At 50.3% G+C, this 20,104-nt stretch overlaps 1 protein-coding gene across 3 annotated transcripts; it reads left to right on the forward strand.

Moving 5' to 3' along the window:
* Window positions 1–359: 359 nt before the first annotated feature.
* Window positions 360–19,766, forward strand: PPIH (peptidylprolyl isomerase H). Of its 3 annotated transcripts, none has more exons than XM_062191086.1 (10): window positions 360–455; window positions 769–833; window positions 1,108–1,131; window positions 1,373–1,417; window positions 4,365–4,407; window positions 5,377–5,469; window positions 9,610–9,697; window positions 11,464–11,504; window positions 12,539–12,628; window positions 19,607–19,766. In XM_062191086.1, the coding sequence occupies exons 1-9, from the start codon at window positions 390–392 to the stop codon at window positions 12,605–12,607; spliced, it is 534 nt and encodes a 177-aa protein (XP_062047070.1). In that variant the 5' UTR covers window positions 360–389; the 3' UTR covers window positions 12,608–12,628; window positions 19,607–19,766. The 3 variants fall into 3 exon arrangements, with proteins under 3 accessions (XP_062047070.1, XP_062047071.1, XP_062047072.1); XM_062191087.1 differs by lacking the exon at window positions 19,607–19,766 and adding an exon at window positions 19,245–19,600; XM_062191088.1 differs by lacking the exon at window positions 19,607–19,766 and adding an exon at window positions 15,046–15,698.
* The last annotated feature ends 338 nt before the right edge of the window (window positions 19,767–20,104 follow it).

The following is a 20,104-nucleotide window of genomic DNA, read 5'->3' on the forward strand; positions in this document are numbered from 1 at the left end:
CTGCTCCAAGCGCCCGCTGAGCGCGAGCAAACCAGAGCGCCTGCCTTGGGTCTCACCTGGGCAGGGGTAAGAGCCTGCCCGCGCGGTGGGCGATTCAGGTGTCTTAGCTGTAACCTGCAGACTGCCCAAAGACCCTAGAATTTGGACCGTATTAGTACAGATACGCGAGCGGGGTCCCGTTGACCTGGAGGGAAAAGACGCCGAGGCTTTACCCGCGGTACAGCCTCCACGCCACCGCCACGGAGCCGCCCGGAGCCACCGCTCGCGCCCCGGAAGCCGATCGGCTTCTACTGCGCCTGCGTCGCGGCCTCCTCTCCCGCCTCCGCGAGGGGCTGGGTCTTACTCGGCCGGAACTCCGCGCTCCCGACGTTTGCTTCCGGGTCGGAGCCATGGCGGTGGCAAATTCAAGCCCTGTCAACCCCGTGGTGTTCTTTGATGTCAGTATTGGCGGCCAGGTGAGATCCAGGCGGCCACTCCGACTCACGCGGGAGGGAATGGGGTTAGAGAGGCAGAACCCACCAGCTCGGGGACGCCAGAGAGTGAAACTGCAGCCAGACCCAGCGACCCGCTGCCGGGGGCCCGGCAGCAGGAGGCGTGGGGATGGCGCGCGTCCTGGCTCCCTGCTTCTGGAGGGGCTGGGGGGACCCACGGCTAGGCCAGGGATGCGGAGGCGGGAGAAAGCGGGCGGGTCAGCCTCCGGGGCTCCCAGCTCCGTGAACCCTTCACAGACTCGGACTCAGCCTTGTGACCGTCTCCCTCCGGTTACAGGAAGTTGGCCGCATGAAGATCGAGCTCTTTGCAGATGTTGTGCCCAAGACGGCCGAGAACTTTAGGTAAGGAGATGCTCCAGCGCCGCCAGATGAGCCGAGCCAGCCGCCGGACCCCAGGCGGTCTGCAGAGTCGCCTGGTGCGGGCTCGGCCCGAACGGTCACCATGGTGACTGTTCCCTTGTCAGTTCGTGTCCACAGTCTGCAGGCCGGCATCTGTGCACGCGTGGGGGCAGGTTGACGGGCTTGCTGGCTCCGGCGTCTGCACCCGGCCCTCCGAGGTCCGCGGCACGCACGACTGTAATGCCACAGTGACTGAGTCTTCACTCTTTCCTTTCAGGCAGTTCTGCACTGGAGAATTCAGGTCAGTCTCGGGTGTGTTTCACTTCTCTGCCTGCCCCTATGGGTGTCTTGGGGCTGCACTGACTGTATTGGGGAACCCCCAGCAGGCCGCGGTGCTGATAAAAGGTGGCACCCCAGGGGTCTGTCCTTCTCAGGTTCTCTTCTCCCAGTGGTCTCTAGGAGAACCCCTCTGCTCCAGTGTATCAGGAGCTGCGGAGGCCTTTGATTACCTGTCGTCATTCCAAGTCTCTTTTTGCTTATAGAAAAGATGGGGTTCCTATTGGATACAAAGGAAGCACCTTCCACAGGTAAGGCCGTTGGCAAGCATCCTGGGGGCTGAGATGCCTCTCAGCATCCGCAGGGGATTGGTTCCAGGATCCCCCTCAGATACCTAAATCCAAGGATGCCTGGTCCCTTACATAAAATACATATTACTCGTATATATGAATTTCCCAAGTGTTTGCACCAAAATAAGTTTATCTTTTAATTCCATTTTCCATCAACTTTTTAAAGTGCCCAGTTTGCATATAACCCACACAATCCTCCCATATATATATTTTTTAAGATTTATTTATTTATTTGAAAGAGAGAGAGGGAGAGGCAGAGAGAGAGATCTTCCATCTGCTGGCTCACTCCCTAGTTGACTGCAGCAGCCCGAGCTGTCCCGATCTGAAGCCGGAAGCCAGGAGCTTCCTCCTGGTCTCCTTCTTCTACTGCTTTCCCAGGCCATAGCAGAGAGCTGGATTGGAAGTGGAGCAGCCAGGACTAGAACCAGCACCCATATGTGATGCCAGCACTGCAGGTGGCGAGTTTACCTGCTATGCGACAGTGCCGCCTCCCCCCTTTAAGATTTACTTATTTATTTATTTGAGAGTTGGAGTTACAGACAGAGGGAGAGGCAGAGAGAGATCTTCCGTCCACTGGTTCACTCCCCAAATGGCTGCAATGGCCAGAGCTGGGCCAGTCAGGAGCCTCTTCCAGGTCTCCCACGTGGGTGCAAGGGTCCAAGCACTTTGGGCCATCTTCTGCTGTTTTCCCAGGCCACTAGCAGAGAATGAGATCAAAAGTGGAGCAGCCAGGACTTGAATCAGCATCCATATGGGATGCTAGCTTTGCAAGCTGCAGCTTTACCCACTACACCACAGCACCAGCTCCTTTGCATATACCTAATAAAATGTAGTACTATATTGTTCAGGAAATAACGATGAGAAAAATAACTCAATACATATTCAGTTCAGATATAGTTTTTTTCTCCCAAATATTTTTTATCTCAGGTTGTTTGAATTCCTTGGTTGTGGAATCTATGGATATAGAAGGCTGAGTGTACTTTGTTATGGGGTTAGGATTTTTATTTTTTATTTGTGTATTTGAGAGACATGAGAAACAGGGAGTTAGCTCCCGTCTGCTACTTCACTCTCCAAATTCCCACAATAGCCAAAACTGGACCAGGCTGAAGCTGGAAGCCAGGAACTCAGTCAGTCTAGCTCTCCCATGTGGGTGGCAGGGACCCAGTGACTTGAGCCATCACCTGCTGCCTGCCAGGGTGCGCGTTATCAGGAAGCTGGAATTGGGAGTGAGCCAGGCACTCCAATGTGGGATGGAAATGTCCCCAGCAGCATTTTAACCACAAGACCAAACATCTGCCCTCCTGATGAGGAGCTTTGAAGAGAACTAAATCAGAGGCTAATTCTTAGCCCCCGAGAAGACATGTTTCTGTGGACTCATCAACCTGAAGATTTAAATGTTTAGCTATACTTACAGTCCTCCACTGATCCATTTTATGTATTTAACCCAGAAACTGCATCGTTCCACTGTCCTATCATGCCTTTATTTGTGTGAATGCAAATTTTAAAGATTTATTTATTCATTTGAAAAGAAGAGTTAGAGAGAGGGAGAGAAACATCATACATTCACTGTTTACTGCCCAGGCTAGGGCTAGGCCAGTTCAAAGCCAGAAGCCTGGAACTCTATCTGGGTCTCCCACGTAGGAGGCAGGGGCTCAGTACTTGGACCATCTTCCCTGCTTTTTCTGGTGCAATAGCAGGGAGCTGGATGGGAAGTGGGGCAGCCAGGAGTTGAAGCGGCACCCAGAAGGGATGCCAGCATTGCAGGCAGCGGCTCAGCCTGCCGCACCACAACAATGACTCCTAGTTCTTTTTTTCTGTTTTTTTTTTTTTTTTTTTTTTTTACTGCTTTATTTATTTATTTGAAAGGCAAACTGACAGATCTTTTATCCATTGGTTCATTGTCCATATGGCTACAACAGCTGGGACTGGTCCATGGCAAAGCCAGGAGCCTGCAGTTCCATCCAGGTCTCCCGGATGGATCAGGGGGGCCCAAATCCTTGGGCTGTCATCGGCTGCTTTCCCAGTCACATTACCAAGGAGCTGAATTGTCAGGAGGGTGTGCAGCACTCGCGGGATGCCAGTGCCACAGGTGGCAGCTTCACTGGCTGCAGCACAACACCAGCCCTTACGTAAGCGATCTTAAAGCACTTGGCTGCAGGGAGCAGCACAAGTGTGGCACGCAGCTGAGGATGGCTGGAAGTTGCCGGGCAGCTGTCCACACAGAAGTGCTTCCTGTGCAAGGCTGTGGTGGCCTTTGTGCATGGTTGTCCCGGTGGAATCTGGTGGTGATTGTTGTTATCGGGCAGTTTGTGGATGAGAATCTTTTCTTCATAACCTCCCAGCTTTATCCATTTATTTATTTTTGTTTGTTTATCTATTCCATTTTAATCCTGACAACTTTCCCATAGGCAGGTGTGGTCTCTGACCTCCAACAACACCCCTGTGAGGTAGCACGTGTTATTTTCTGTTGCAGAGCAGGAAACAGGTTGAGAAAAGTTAAGGACCCCTGCCTAAGAGTACTAGCAACCGTTATTAAGCCCCCCTGTGTAGGGGCTATCCCACATATATTCTCCGTTGTTCTTGCCCCCAAAACTGACATCAAGCCCTTGACCCGCTTTTGCATGGTGAATATTTTGGTAGTTTTTCCTGCAGGGTTTTACTTGTTACTGTTCAAGTACCAGATCATGCACTTAGATCAACTCTCTAGGATGCCCTTATGTATAATTAAAACCCTTCCTAAGGCTAGTGATCCTTTCAGCCCACCCATTCCAAAAAGAATAATCATTTGATAGTAAAAGTGATAAACATTGTACTTTGAAGTCAACATTAGTCTGACACCTCGGTGGCTAAGTCAGTGTTTTTCTAAACCGTGGAATCTTGTTTCAGGATCCTTTGCTCTCTGTTTCAGGGTCATAAAGGATTTCATGATTCAGGGTGGAGACTTTGTTAATGTAAGTGTTTTTCCTTCCCTGTCAACCCCCTGGGGGTTAGTTTTTGTTGTTAGTGCTGCTGCTGTTCTTACTATGGGGGACCCAGGCCGGAGCTTGAGAACAGTAGCCAGGACTGACGGGGTCGAGTTAGAAGATGGTGAGAGGGACATCCTTTAGAGTTGTTGGCTACTACTGACTACACCAGTGACATCAACACTTGGACAAAGTCATTCATTCCAGTGGTCCAAACCTCAGCCCTTCGGGTCGGAAACTAGACTTTCGCAGCATATTGCCAGATGGTCCATCTGGCAGGAACTGTCCACAGGACCTTAGTTAGAAGGAGCTGCAATTTGAGTGTTCTGAGTGGAGGTGTAAAGCTTCCTCCAGTGAGCTGGATGCTTATATCCCATTTGCCCTTCCACTTCCGGTACCACAGTGCCTGGAAAGCTAGGTCTTTCATCTGAAATTGATTGGTAGGCAAAGAATTAGAACAAGATAGGTAGTTCTGAAGGGGTGTTCGTTGTATTCACTGAGAGGCCAGTGGAATCATCTTTTGCTGCTAACCATGATGTTCTTTTTTAAAATATTGATTTGAAAGGCATGCATGTGTATACACACACACACACACACACGAGAGAGAGAGACAGAGACAGAGATCTCTGCTATCTCTGCTGCTGGTTCACTCATCAAGTGCCTGTAACAGCCAGGGCTGGGCCAGTCTGAAGTCAAGAGCCAGGAACTCAATCCAGGTCTCCCAGGCGGGTGGCAAGGACCCAACTACTCAAGCCATCACCTGCTGCCTCTCAGGGTGCACATTAGCAGGGAACTGGGATTGGAAGTGGAGCTGGGACTCCAACCCAGGCACTCTGATGTGGGATGTGGGTGTCCCAAGTAATACTTTAACTGCTGGACCAAATACCCTTCCCATTCTTCTGGTTTCTAAGATGCTCCACGCTCCGTGTTGCTAACACTTCCCTTCTCTCCACTCAGGGAGATGGTACTGGCGTTGCCAGTATTTACCGAGGACCATTTGCCGATGAAAATTTTAAGCTTAGGCACTCAGCTCCAGGTCTGCTTTCTATGGTAAGTGAGTTCCAGTCAGGGTTTTGGGTTAGTTTATAGCCAGCTCGTTTCTGGGCCCCTCCTGAGGCCCCATGCTGTTTTGTGGGATGGAAGCAAATACTTTGCTATCTTGCCTGGCCCCGGGCTCAGCCCTGCCACCCCTACTTCCTTCATCAGTCTGGTTCGATTTTGTTGGGCAAGGCCCACTAGCAGGTTGGGGAAACAAAACTGAGCTTCAGTGGATGTTTTCTTACCTTTGAGCTAAGGTCTGTGACTGGACGTTCAGCCTTACTGCTCAGAAAGCAGCTGGCTGTGCCTTCAAGACCTGGGGTTCACCTCATCACTCGTCACCACGACTCACGGCCCTGGTCCCCCACTGACTGTTGACTGCTCTCCACCTTTTGCTCACTCACCTCTTGCTGGCACCATTCCTGCTCCCCAGTCCCGACAGCCCCCCGTGACATTGCACCCCCTTTCACAGCTCCCCGCCTGCTCGCTTACATCCCCTCTTCTGCCTCACCTCTGCCTGCTCTCCCGCACGCTCGCTTCTCCTTCTCTTCCCCTTGCTCACCCCTTCCTCCTTTCCTCCCTTTTCACCCCCCCCCCCCCCGCCATGCCCTTGTTTCTGATTTCCGTCCCCCACCACACATTCTGCTCCATCAGTGCCCCACCTCTCAGTTTCCTAGCCCCCACGTTCATGGGCACATTCTCTGTCCTGCTTGTCCATCTCCCACACAGGCATTCACTGAAAAAGCTTGGTCCCCAGCCACTCTATTTCAGGTGCCACGGTAGGCATAGGAATAGAAACCCGATCCCTTCTCTGGTGACGCTCTACGTTGATTGGCAAAATGTGCAGCAAAACCAGTCCAGCGTGGTGGGATCTGTGCCATCAGTGGATGAAGGGCAGGGTGTCTCAGTGCATGGAAAAGGACCAGAAGGGCCCAGGGGAATGAGGGTGATTGCTGTTGGGGTTGGGGAAGCCTTGACCAAGGGGGCCACGAATTACAGAGAGAGATCTCCCATCTTCTGGTTCACTCCCAAATGCCTGCAGCAACTGGGGCTGGACCCGGCTGAAGCCAAGCCAGGACCTCAAATCCAGCTCTTCCATATGGGTGACGGGTACCCAAGTAGCTGCCCCCAGGTGTGCATTAGCAGGAAATTGGAACAAGGAACAAACCTGGGACCCAAACCCAGAGACTCCAGTATGGATGCAGGTGTCCCAAGAGGTATCTTAACTGCTGTGCACCTGTTCCTAAAACTTTATATTTTAAATTTTTATTTAAAAGAGAGAGAGACACAGATGTTCCATTCACTGGTTCACTCCCCAGATGCCCACAACAGCTGGGGCTTGGCCAGGCTAAACCCGAGCCTAGAACTCAAGCCACATGGGTGGCTGGGACTCCAAGCACTTAAACCATTACTTGCTGCCTCCCAGGGTACACATTATTAGAAGCTGGAATCAGAAGCAGAGGCGCTCTGAGATGGAATGTGAGTGTCCCAAGTGATGTCTTAACTGCTGCACCAAATACCTGCCCCAACTTTGTGGTTTAGAGTCAGGATCCTGCCCAAATGTGAGTGGCAGAAGGGGATGGCAGGACTGGGGCAGAGAAGCCATTTAGGGGGCTGCCATACCCAGGGGGGAGACCAGCTCAGCAAACAGTATGCAAGCCTCCTTCAAGGAAAACCATGCTGGCCAAGTGCAGGATGAGTGCAGAAGCCGCTCGGGCAGGCTCACTTTCACCATGAGGATTAGCAGCCCCCTCTGTGCATGCCACTGTGTTAGAATCTATGAAGGAGTTAGGAAAATGGGAGGAAGTCCTGGTGTTTGCCCCCGCGGGTTGGCACTGGCTGGGCTATGCTGTCATGTATCTTGCAGCACAGTTGTTTTTGTTTCCATCTTCTACTAAGTCATGAGTTCTTCAAAGGCAAGGACTGGCTGTCATTCATCTCCAGACCTCACTACCTAACCTAGAAGGGCTTCTGAGCAGATGTTGGTAAATGACTGGGTGATAATTGGAGTGGAAGCCAACACTGAAGGTGCACTCAACAAGTGCTTTATATGTGTTAATTCATTTTAATCCTCCTCATCCATTTGAGATGGGTACACGTGAGGAAAGTAAGACATAGACGTTATGTGGCTAAACAAAGGTCGAGCCAGGTCATCTGGACCAGACCTTAGGCTGTGAACAGGAGCTACACCACCAGAAGAATGAATGTGAATAAATGAAATAAGTGCCTATGGCAGAGAGTATCCTTGAGCTATACAAACGTGTATGACTGTTTTTGTACCTGCTTGAGGATAAATGATCATACCTAGCAGCAGCAAAAAGAAACAAGATGCCTGGGGTCCTTGGGAATTCCATATTCCCTGTTCCAAAGTGGGACCACCCTGGCCTGTTCAGGCAGTCTGTTACTTTCATACGAAATGTTTAGAATACATGCCCAAAACCCCAAAATAGCCCCATCTTTTTCTTTTTTAAGATTTATTTATTTATTTGAAAGGCAGAGTTACAGAGAGGCAGAGAGAGAAAGGTCTTCCATCCGCCAGTTCACTCCCCAGATGGCCACAACGGCCGGAGCTTCACTGATCTGAAGCCAGGAGCCAAGAATTGCTTCTGGGTCTCATGCAAAGACTTGGGCCATCTTCTACTGCTTTCCCAGGCCATAGCAGAGAGCTGGATCAGAAGTGGAGCAGCTGGAACTGGAACCAGCACCCACATGGGATGCCAGTGCTGCAGGCAGCAACTTTACCCATTACTCCACAGTGCTGGCCCCTAGCCCCTTCTTAAATGAGGGATTTGTAAAGTATGATATAAAATCCCTAACTGGTGGTCACCTCTCTAAACATAATCTTTAATGCATTGCCAGTACTTCATTCACATTTTTCTTCACAGTTGAAACACAAACCTAGCCAATGTAAATCCATTAAAAATCTGATTCAAGTTAGTGGCCTATCTAATAAAATTGCCACTTTTGTCTCCGTGGTGTTAATTTTATGAGATCTGTCTTTCCTTCAGAAGTAGTAATAATTTCAGTTCTCCTCTCTCTACTCATTGTTTTCCAAAATAAGGGAAATGTACAACAAAATATTCACACAGTTAAACCGACCCTGTGGTAAGGCAGTGCTGCCGAATTCCAGCTGGGGTTTGCTGATGTATAGAAGTCTGAATTTCACAGGTTAAAGGCAGTTTAGGTTATCAGTTTAAAATGTACACAAAGTCCACTTCATATGAAAGTCAAGGATTCTTTGCAAGGTATCACTCTGCTGTGTAATTATCATAGTGCATTATTAAATATAATAATTAAAAACAATGTCAAAGAGATATGGCTAGACAGTTTCAGGTTCTCTGAAAAGTAATTTTTCCTGTAAATTTCAATAATAATGGATTGGGTATGGCTCTGAATATGAATAACTACAAGCAAGCATGAACTAAATGTCGTTTTTCTAGCATAGCTCTAGCGTAGCAGCTTCTTGCAGCTCCTTACGTTTTGTTAATATTGTTATGATCTTGTACAAAGTCATTCAGACAGGCCTTTCCCAGCTGGTAGCTAATTTGTAATTATAATCAAGTTGTAACCAGTTTAGGACTAATACAACAACTCATGTCTCCAAAACAATTGTTCCTATTGTAAACACTCTGTAGGGAAAATGTACATTTATTAAAGGGTCCAGCTCCTCAAGAGCAGGGCTGCTATGTTTATTCATCTCTGTGTCTTTGGTTTTTGCTTTTTAAGTTTGTTATTTAAGAGGCAAAGTTAGAGGGAAGAGAAAGAGCAAGCTCTCTGTTTGCTGGTTCACTCCACAAATGGCCACACTGGCCAGGCCTGGGCCAGGCAGAAGCCAGGAGCCTGGAACTCCATCTGGCTCTCCCACATAGGTGGTAGGAACCCAAGTACATGGGCCATCCCCTACTGCTTTCCCAGGTACATTAGCAGGATCAGAAGTGGAGCAGCCAGGACTCAAATCACCACCTGTTGGGTACTGGTGTTGCAACCCCCATCTCTGTGTCTTGATCCTAGCTTAGGCTGTGGCTCCTAATAGGTGCTCAGATAGGTTTACCAAAAGGAAGTGTGGAGGAATCAGGGCCACAGGCTCTTTTGGGAATCTCTCCTCTAACATGGACAGAGAAAGTAACTGCAGGTGTGTTTGGTCCCCATCAGGCCAACAGCGGTCCCAGTACAAACGGCTGTCAGTTCTTTATCACCTGCTCGAAGTGCGATTGGCTGGATGGGAAGCACGTAGTATTTGGTAAGTTCTACTCCTGTCCCAACAGCTAGGCTCTATTCATCCAAGGTGGGACTCCCAGAGGAGCCAGTCCCAAACCCTTGCCAAGAATGTTCAACTGGTGTTACCTCCAGGTAGTAGGAGGGCAGGTGGAAGTGGGGTGGGGAAGATGTGTGGTTAGAGGACTAGAAGGAAGGGCACAGGGGCGACCTGATGTGGTGTGTAACCACTTGGGTAATAGGTATGCTGAAGGGAGAAACTCAGATGTTGGGACTAAAGAAATGCCCTAGTAGTGAGCTAAGCCACCACCTGCAGTGCCGGCATTCCATGTGGGCATTGGTTCAAATCCTGGTTGCTCCACTTCCGATTCAGCTCTCTGCTATAACCTGGGAAAGCAGAAGAAGATGACCCAAGTTCTTGGGCCCCAACACCCCTGTGAGAAACCCAAAAGAAGCTCCTGGTTTTGGTTCGGCCCAGCTTGGGCTATTGTGGCCATTTTGAGAGTAAACTAGTGGATGGAAGGACAACCCCATCCCCTAACTCTGCCTTTAAAATAATAATAATAATAATAAAAAGACATGCCATACAGGTAGCGTACTACAGTGGGTTTTAGAATTGTTCAGACGTGGGGCTGGCACTGTGGTGTAGCAGGCTAAGCTTCTGCCTGTGGCACTAGCATCCCATCCAGCTCTCTGCAAATGTGCCTGGAAAAGTACTGGAAGGTGGCCCAAGTGCTTGGGCACCTGCACCCTTGTGGAAGACCCAGAGGAGGCCGGCGCCATGGCTCAACAGGCTAATCCTCCACCTTGCGGCACACCGGGTTCTAGTCCTGGTTGGGGCGCCAGATTCTCTCTGCTGTGGCCCGGGAGTGCAGTGGAGGATGGCCCAAGTGCTTGGGCCCTGCACCCCATGGGAGACCAGGAGAAGCACCTGGCTCCTGCCATCGGATCAGCGCGGTGCACTGGCTGCAGCGCGCCAGCTGCGGCAGCCATTGGAGGGTGAACCAACGGCAAAAGGAAGACCTTTCTCTCTGTTTCTCTCTCTCTCTCTCTCACTGTCCACTCTGCCTGTCAAAAAAAATAAATAAAATTAAAAAATTAAAAATTAAAAAAATAAAAAGACCCAGAGGAAGCTCCTGGCTCTGGCTCCTGGCCCCTGGCTCCAGATCTGCTCAGCTTTAGCCGTTGGGGCCATTTTAGGAGTGAACCAGTGGATGGAAGACCTCTCTCTCTCTCACTCTACCTCTCAAGTAACTAAATCTATAAAAATAAAAAAGAATTATTCATACCTAAGCTTGAGCCCTAACTTTGCTACTTGTTACCTGTGACCTTAGGCAAGTCGTTTTGCTTCCACTGAATCCCAGTTTTTTTTTTTTTTCTAAGATTTTGTTCGTTTATGTGAAAGGCAGAGTTGCAGAGAAAGAGGGAAAAAGAGATCATCCATCTGCTGGTTTACTCCCCACATGGCTGCAACGGTCAGCGCTGGGCCAGGGCAGAACCAGGAGCCAGGAGCCTCATCCACATCTCCCACGTAGGTGGGAGGGGTCCAAACGCTTTCCCCAGGCCTTTAGCAGGGAGCTGGATCAGAAGTGGAGCATCCTGGATACAAACCAGCACCCATATGGGATGCTGGCCTCGTAGGCGGCTTTACCCGCTACACCGCAACACCAGCCCCTCCATTTCTGAAAGTGAGTAAAAGGGATTAGTAAGATAATATCCAAGAACATGCTTTGGAAATGAAAATGCTATGTAAACAAAAAGAATAAAGTCCAACTTGTACTCTTCCTGCAGGAAAAATCATTGATGGCCTTCTGGTGATGAGAAAGATTGAGGTAAGTCCTACTGGCTCTCCTTCCCAGCCGTTCGGCTCTGGTCCCTGCTGACTAGAGAAGGTGAACATAGGACCAGTCTTCCCTGCCTCCGGTTCCCTGCACACCCTCTGGAAAGGGAGCAGGTCGCACTCTCCCCTCAAGTGCTCTGTCCCTGTCGGTGAGGCTCTCTGTCCCACAATGAGGAGCGGCCTCTGGCAACCTGGTCCCCTCAGCCCTGCGTCCAGGGTCCCTCGTGATCTGATCCCTGCCTGCCCCGCTGTGCTCCACGCACTGTGTCGGGCTGCTGGCCCTGCTCCCACTGTGCCACACACGGCTCCGCCCCAGCCCTTGCCCCTGCTTTTTCCTCCACCTGGGATGCTCTTCTTTCTCTTCCCCCTGGTGGGATCGCGTTCATCCATCTAGGCCTGAATCAAGCCTTCTCTGTTATTTTCTTTTCTGCTCATTTCATTTTGGCACCTTCCCCCACTCCCCCCCCCCCCACCCCCCCCATCAAAGAGCTAGACAGAGATCTTCTGTCTGCTGGTTCACTCTGCAAATGCCTGCAATAGCTGGGTCTGGGAGACTGAGGCGGGAACTGGGAACTCAGTTTAGATCTCCCATGTGGGTGACAGGGACTCAAGTACTTGAGCCATAACCTGCTGCCTCCCAGGCTGTGTATTAGCTGGAATCCGCAGTGGAGCTGGGACTGGAACCCAGGGACTTCCCTGATGTGGGGTGCAGGCGTCTTTAACTGCTAAGCCAAATGCCCTTCCCCCTATGCCACCCTTTTAAGCATCAGTTTAGTTGCTTTGTCTCTACATACAACTCTGTATGTGACTTACTATGCTGTTATGAATCAGAGCTTGATATTTTCCAAGTGCTTTACATTTTCTTTGAACTGTACTGTGTCCTTTTCCTGTCTGCTGGGATGTAGATTGCCATATCAGTCTCTGAGTCCTGGGTCATTAGCACAGGAGCAGGCAGACATCGGTATGGTTTCAATGAAGGAGTGAACACGTGACTGAGTAGGTAAGTGTCCTCTGCTCTCTTCCCAGAATGTTCCCACAGGCCCCAACAATAAACCCAAGCTGCCTGTGGTGATCTCACAGTGTGGGGAGATGTAGTCCAGACCGAGACTGAACCAGGTAAGTGGGTCTGTATCCTGTTCGATTAGGAACCAGACCCCAGAGAAGGTGGCACGGTCCAGTGGAAAGAATTTTAGACTTGAAGATACAGGACGGAGCCCATGTCCCCTCTTTGTGACGTTGGGGATATCACTTCCCTTTCCTCTGCAGAATGGTGATAATGCCTCTGTCTCAGGGTCGCTGTGACGATGGCAGAGGAAGAGTGTGTTCCTTTTAAAGGATAGTCTAGCGGCTGGGAGGACCAGGTGCAGGTGCGAGTCCGACTTCTTGCTGCTTCCTCTTAGGACAGAAAATTAAAGGGCAAGTGGGCAGTGGGTCAACGGGAGAACACACAGGGCTGGACCTGCTTTCTAACAACCTGCTCTGCAATCACTAATCCAGCCCCACAAGAGCAAGAGCTCACTTGTTTAAGAGAGCCACTCTTGTCTTCATGAGAGCCCGTGACCCAGACACCTCCCACCAGGTCCCAGCGCTGCTAGACTGAGGAACTGGGTTTGCATCACATGAACTTCTGGGGGACACACTCAGACCACAGCCGGCTGTGCGAGCACTTGGTAGTGTGCAAGGCATTAGCCTGCAGGCCACTCGGGCAGTCTCTAACAGCACGCCTCCACTGCGGTTTCATTCAGTAGCTGTACAGGCTCCAGCCCTGCCTCTCATCGGGACTGATGCCGCACCTGCAGGCCCTGCCATGCTGTTTGCCAACCTCATAGGCAGATGCTGCCCATCTCTTGACCTGCATGGACTTCCTTTCTAGGCACACTGGCCACTCCCATCTGTACGGCCTGGTTGTGCAGGGGAGCACAACCCTTTTCTTCCCTTCAGGATGCTCTTCCCTTCAGGAGCTCCTGGGAAATGAGACCTGTTCTCACAGGCGATCACTAGCAATAAGCATGACGTGGCAGAGGGAGAGACAGAGCAGCCAGCTAGGTGAAGGGAGACAGTGTTTGTTTTTCTTTCTTTCTTTTTCTTTCTTTTATTTTTTTATATTTTCAAGGCTACAGAACAGAAGGCTAGCACATTGAACACCCACAGACCTTTCCCCTTGATTCACCAACAATTAACATTCTTGTTTTATCATTTTGCCTTGACATTTGTTGTTTTCATCTTCTCTCCCCTCCCATTCCCAATCCCTCTCCTCTCTTGTACTCCTCTTCCTCTCCTTCCTTCTTTCTTCCCTTTCTTCTTTTTTTCCCATTTGGAAATTGCATATTTTTGATACTCCATTCCCAAATACTCCAGCAAGGAACTCCTAAAAATAAGAGCATCCTGTATGACTACAGTAATATCATCTAACATCTGCTACATGTTTAAGCTTCCCTGTTGTCCCTGCAGTAATTTTTGTAGCTTGGAAAGAAAAGCAATCTGATTAAGGCTCCCCTGTCCCATTAGACAAGTGACACGATACCGTCTCATGAGAACTTTCACAGTTTCCTGAACAACATCAGACTACCTTGTTCATTGTGTTTTCAACACGGCATTATGTCTTGAAGACCATTCCTTGTTAGTACGTGTGAGACTACCTTTGTATTTATAAAACAAAACTAACTGTGATGCCGTATTCCATGAGCTGTTGGCATCGTGTACAATCGGCCCTCCCTATTCACAGGTTCCAGTTCTGCAGATGCAGGCAAATGCAGACTAAAAATATTTGAAAAAGAATTTCTTTCCTTTCTGGTCATTCTTCTCCGCACAATACAGGATAACAACTTTACATAGGATTTACCCGCTTTATGCATCATAAGTAATCTAGAGATGATAAAGTGTCCGGGGGCCCTTGTTGTGGCATAGCAGGTAAAGCCACTGCCTGTGACACCACCATCCCACATGGGCACAGGTTTATGTCTGGGCTATGCCACTTCCAACCCAGCTCCCTGCTGATGGCCCAAGTCCTTGGGCTCCTGCACCCACGTGGGAGACCCAGAAGAAGCTCCTGGCTTCAGGCTAGCCTGGTCCTGGCCATTGTGGCCATCTGGGGAGTGGAGCAACAGATGGAGGATCCCTTCCTCTCTCTAACTCTGCCTTTCAAAATAAATCTATCAATCAAAAAAAAAAAAAAAGGCTATCCAGAATTTATTTATCTCCAAATGGAGATCCAAGCACATACCACCATACTAACGACTGCATGTACCTGTATCTATGACTCACTTGGTGCTCAGAGCATCTGGCAATTATAGGCATTCGATAAAAATGTATTGCATGAGTTAATAGAGAGGCGGAATGTCAGGCATTTTAGGCAGGGACCTGGCGTCAGCAATGCTGAGGCAGGAATGCGCAAGTGTGTGCTGAGAGCTGTGTGTGAGCCTCTCTCTTCTGCAACCAACGGTGCCTCCCCAGGCCCGACTGACAACCCTGAACTTTTTCTTCCACCAATCCCAGGGACCCCTTGGGCTCAACCTGCTCTCCCCTTTCAATAGGTGCGGGCGGCTCCCTCCGCGTGCACAAGCGTGTGCTGCTGCAGTTGAACGCACAGGTCCTTTTCCTTCAAACAACGGACCTCCCATAGCTACTGGAGGATAAGAGTGACAATACAAAGCTCAGAATTTGTACGTTTGGGGTCTCTCTTCTGCGTTTCTCTTCTTCTGCGTTTTCTGAGTCCTTCACGGGAAGTTGCTGGAAGCCCCTTCCGAGGGGGGGATCACGAGCTTTCCCCTCCTGTCTGCCGTTAGCAGAAGCATGTGCACTCTGCCCCATGAAGGCCCTCCTCTCAGCCCGGGGCTCCAGCAGGACAAGCTCCTCAGGGGCCACTTGATGTTCCGGAGGCCCTGTGGAACCGGGCCCTGGAAGAGGCCATCCTTTCGGTGACGAGGGCGACGCTCTGTCTCTGCTGCCCTGTTTGGAAGGTTCTGGCCACAGGACTGTTGAGCACTTGAGATGTGGCTAGTATGACTGAGGGATGAAGTTTTAATTTAAACAATTCAAGGGCCACGTGCAGCTACTGGCTATTAAATGGGACAGTGAGCTCCAAACTTAGGTTCCTCCCATTCAGTCTCATAATCTTGACTTGCTCAGAACTCCATCTCATAAGTGTTAGAGACGCTATAATAAAAGCAATTATCATTTATCAAATACATCGCTTTTTAAAAATTGCTTATTTAAAAGGCAAGAATGATGGGGGCGGGGTAGGGGAGAGAAAGAGATCTCCATCTGCTTGTTCACTCCCCCAGATGGCTGCAATAGCTGTGGCTGGGCCAGGCTGAAACCAGGAGCCCAGAACTTAATCCAGGTCTCTCAAGTGGGTGGCAGGGACCCAAGTCCCTGAGTAGCACTTGCTGCCTCCCAGGGTGCACATTAGCAGGAAGCTGGATCTGAAGCAGATGAGGATTTCAGAATGGTATGTGGTTGTCCCAAGCAGCTGCTTGACCCATTGTACCACAAAGTGTGCCCCGTCAAGTACTTGTCCTGCCCAAATATTGAGCTAAGCACTGTACTTCAGTTATTTCATGTTACTCTACCAGGAAGCCCTAACATAGGCTTTACAGTGTTAGAGAAGCTAGGTAGCAGTCTGATGGAAAGGATTCTACTAATAGGTAGCCCACTCTGGGTTGCTGAGTAATGTGATTTGGGAGAATCAGGGAGAAGAGATTACTGCCCCAGGGAGCGGAGGGGGCCATGGAGGGACGTGGTATCATGCCACCATTTTTCTCTAATCTTTCAGGAGGGTTTCCTAGCCCTCAAATTTTTTGGTGGCAGAAGAATGCTTGGACATAGATGATGTTTTTAAGCCCTCCTGGGCAGTATTTCTCATACTTCATGTGTAGATCATTCTCCAAGAGAAATTGTTAAAATACTGGGTCTGGGCCGGCGCCACGGCTCAATAGGCTAATCCTCTGCCTATGGCGCCAGCACCCCAGGTTCTAGTCCCAGTTGGGGCGCCGGATTCTGTCCCAGTTGCTTCTCTTCCAGTCCAGCTCTCTGCTATGGCCCAGGAGTGCAGTGGAGGATGGCCCAGGTCCTTGGGCCCTGCACCCGCATGGGAGACCAGGAGGAAGCACCTGGTTCCTGGCTTTGGATCGGCACAGCACGCTGGCCATAGCAGCCACTTGGGGGGTGAACCAATGGAAAAAGGAAGACCTTTCTCTCTGTCTCTTTCTCTCTCTCTCTCTCTCTCTCTCACTGTCCATTCTGCCTGTAAAAAAAAAAAAAAAAAAATACTGGGTCTGAGTCAGTGGATCTGGATGGGGCTGAAATTTTGCATTTAAATTTTTTTTTTATTTGTTTGAAAGGCAGAGAGAAAAATGGACGGAGATCTCCCGTCCACTGGTCCACTCCCCAGTGTCTGCAGCAACCAGGGCTGGACCAGGCCAAAGTCAGGAAGCCCAGGTCTCCCACATGGTGGCAGATATCAAGCGCTGCTGCCTCCCAGGGTGCACATTATCAGGAGGCTGGAATTGGGAACAGAGCCAGGACTTGCACCCAGGCATCATACAGGAGGTGGGCATCCTGAGCAATTTCTTAACTGTTGCACCAAAAGCCTGCCCTGGGTTGTACCCTGGTGACCAGCTCCCAGGTGATGCTGGTGCTGACTTTGAGCAGCAAGAGAATAGAACAACAGTGTCTGTTTTGATTGCGAACTCGCCATATTCCAGAGAAAAGACCCGGGAGGAGACACTCCCTTGGTGGCACTGGAATATGGGATGAGAAGAATAGGAACCCAAGATGGAAGACAGGTGAAGTCAGTTCATCAGCTGAACCTCCTTTGGGGGCACTTCCTTCTGGAACTCTTTTGTGTTTTGCCTTCCTAAGTTCTGACTTAGTTTTTAGTGAAAATGAAGTTTTCTGTACTGCTCTAGACCCTTAGATGGAGAAGCCTTGGTCGTTGTGTTGGGTTTTGATCTCAATGGCTCTGCATGATGAATATGTTAGGTATAGAGTAAACTGACATCAACCCTCAGGATTCTCCAACTGTCATCTGCACTGAGTTCTTTGCTACTTACATACACAAGAGGATTCTAAAAGTTCAGAGAAAAATGAAGTTATTTTGGTGTAAGATATTTTGAAATCCATGGACATCTGTTTCATAATACAATGTCCATGAACTTTTTAAAACTTTTATTTTCATTTTACTTAAAAGGCAGAGAGACAGACACAGATCTTCCATCCACTGATTCACTCTCCAAATGCCTATAGCACCTGGGACTGTGCCAGACCAAAGCTAGGAGCTGAGGCTTTAATCCAGGCCTCATAGGTGGGTGGCAGGAACCCAAGTATTTGAGCTTATGCTTGCTGTCTCCAAGGGTGCACGTTAGCAAGAAGCTGAATCCAAAGAAGAGAAGCCAGGATTTGAACTCGGGCTCTCCAGTGTGAAAAGTGGGCATCCCAAGTGGCATCTTAACTGCTGCACTAAATGCCCACCCCAGTAGTTCAGAGTAGATAGCAAAGAGACTTTCTTTACAGTAGATATTGTCCTTTTTACACTTGAATCTTCGGCGTTGACCATGATCTTATAACACAGTATAAATGGAGGTTTTACTGATCCTAGCCCCTCCAGCCCCTCTCAGGAGCACACCCATAGTGGTGCTAACATCAGTTTGTGAATCCCTGCATCCTCCCCTCCCAGGCCTAGGCTCAGTGAGCGGTTCCAGCCTGGGGGCTCCAGCAGCACTTGGTTTATTCCTCCGTTACAGCACTTCACCCAGTGGTCACTGAGCTTGAAGCAAGAACCGTGGTCACTAACACAGTGCCTGATCTATTAGAGCTTGGGTCCAGGTGCACCATGCAGTTTCTTTTTTTTTTTTTTGACAGGCAGAGTTAGACAGTGAGAGAGAGACAGAGAGAAAGGTCTTCCTTCCGTTGGTTCACCCCCAAAATGGCTGCTACAGCCGGCACACCGCACCAATCTGAAGCCAGGAGCCAGGTGCTTCCTCCTGGTCTCCCATGCCAGTGCAGGGCCCAAACACTTGGGCCATCCTCCGCTGCCTTCTTGGGCCACAGCAGAGCTGGACTGGAAAAGGAGCAACTGGGACAGAATCCAGCGCCCCAACTGGGACTAGAACCTGGGGTGCCGGTGCCACAGGTGGAGGATTAGCGTAGTGAGCTGCGGTGCCGGCCGCACCATGCAGTTTCTAAGTGAGTTTGTACATTTTTATAGAGTTTGCTTGGAGGACCCAGGGTTCTGTCTGTCAACATTATTATTTTTTTTTTTACAGGCAGAGTGGACAGTGAGAGAGAGAGACAGAGAGAAAGGTCTTCCTTTTTGCCGTTGGTTCACCCTCCAATGGCCGCTGCGGTTGGCATGCTGCGACCGGCGCACCGCGCTGATCCGATGGCAGGAGCCAGGTGCTTCTCCTGGTCTCCCATGCGGGTGCAGGGCCCAAGCACTTGGGCCATCCTCCACTGCACTCCCTGGCCACAGCAGAGAGCTGGCCTGGAAGAGCGGCAACCGGGACAGAATCCGGTGCCCCGACCGGGACTAGAACCCGGTGTGCCGGCGCCGCAAGGCGGAGGATTAGCCTAGTGAGCTGCGGCGCCGGCTGTCAACATTATTGACACCACCAGGACCCACTGTCCACAGGGGGAGGATGGGGACCGGCAGATGGGGGAGACAGTAGTACCTGAGAGTGCTCTTCAAGGCCATAAACACAGTGTGGACCTTCCTTTCTTCAAAACGTACCAGGAGGAAGGACTGCTCTCTGTTCTGGAGCTCCACGGACAGCTGTCAGTCTAAGGAGAAGCACGTGCAGGCTTTGGAGCCCAGCATACTCACCGCCATGACCTCAGTCAGGACAGTGAGCCCCCGGGGCCTCCTGTGCTCCTCTCCATAGAGATCATGCCTGCTGCTCGGGGTGGGACGGGGAAACAGTAAACGGGACAGTATGCTTGGTTCTTGCGCAAATACCTCTCAAGTGTGCCCTGCGGAACCGGAGTCTGACCTGTGGCTGTGCTGCTGGGGAAGAGGAGCAGGAGTGTGGAGGGCAGCGGGGAGCCCCGGCGGCTCAGCTGCGCCACTCACTGTCCTCCACTGCTCTGCCATCGTAGGCCTCCCCTCGCTCCAGGTGCTGTGCTTCGCTCTGGCTGTGCTTCCGGCCTGCTGCGCCCCTTTGATCAAGAGACCCAGGAGGAATCACAGATTCAGAACCCAAGATTGTCTGTGTTTAAGTTGTCAACTGTAAATAAAGTTTATGTGTGTTTTCTTGTATTGTGTTGTTATTTTTGTTTATTCGAGAGAGAGAGTTCAGTCTGGGTCTCCCATCTGGGTGGCAGGGACCCCAGTACTGAACCATCACCTGCTGCCTTCCTGCATTAGCTGGCCGGCAGCTGGAATTAAAAGCAGAGCCAGGACTGGAGCCCAGGCACCGCTCCGCGGGGTGGGAGTGTTCCTGGTGGCATCTTAACTGCTGCACCAGACACAGACACTTCTACTGCAGCAGAAGATGTTCCAAGTCCTTGGGCCCTTGCACCCTCGTGGGAGACACAGAAGAAGCTCCTGGCTCCTGGCTTCAGATCGGCGCAGTTCAGGCTGTTGTGGCCATCTGG

Source organism: Lepus europaeus, chromosome 5, assembly GCF_033115175.1.
Source record: "Lepus europaeus isolate LE1 chromosome 5, mLepTim1.pri, whole genome shotgun sequence".
NCBI lineage: Eukaryota > Metazoa > Chordata > Mammalia > Lagomorpha > Leporidae > Lepus > Lepus europaeus.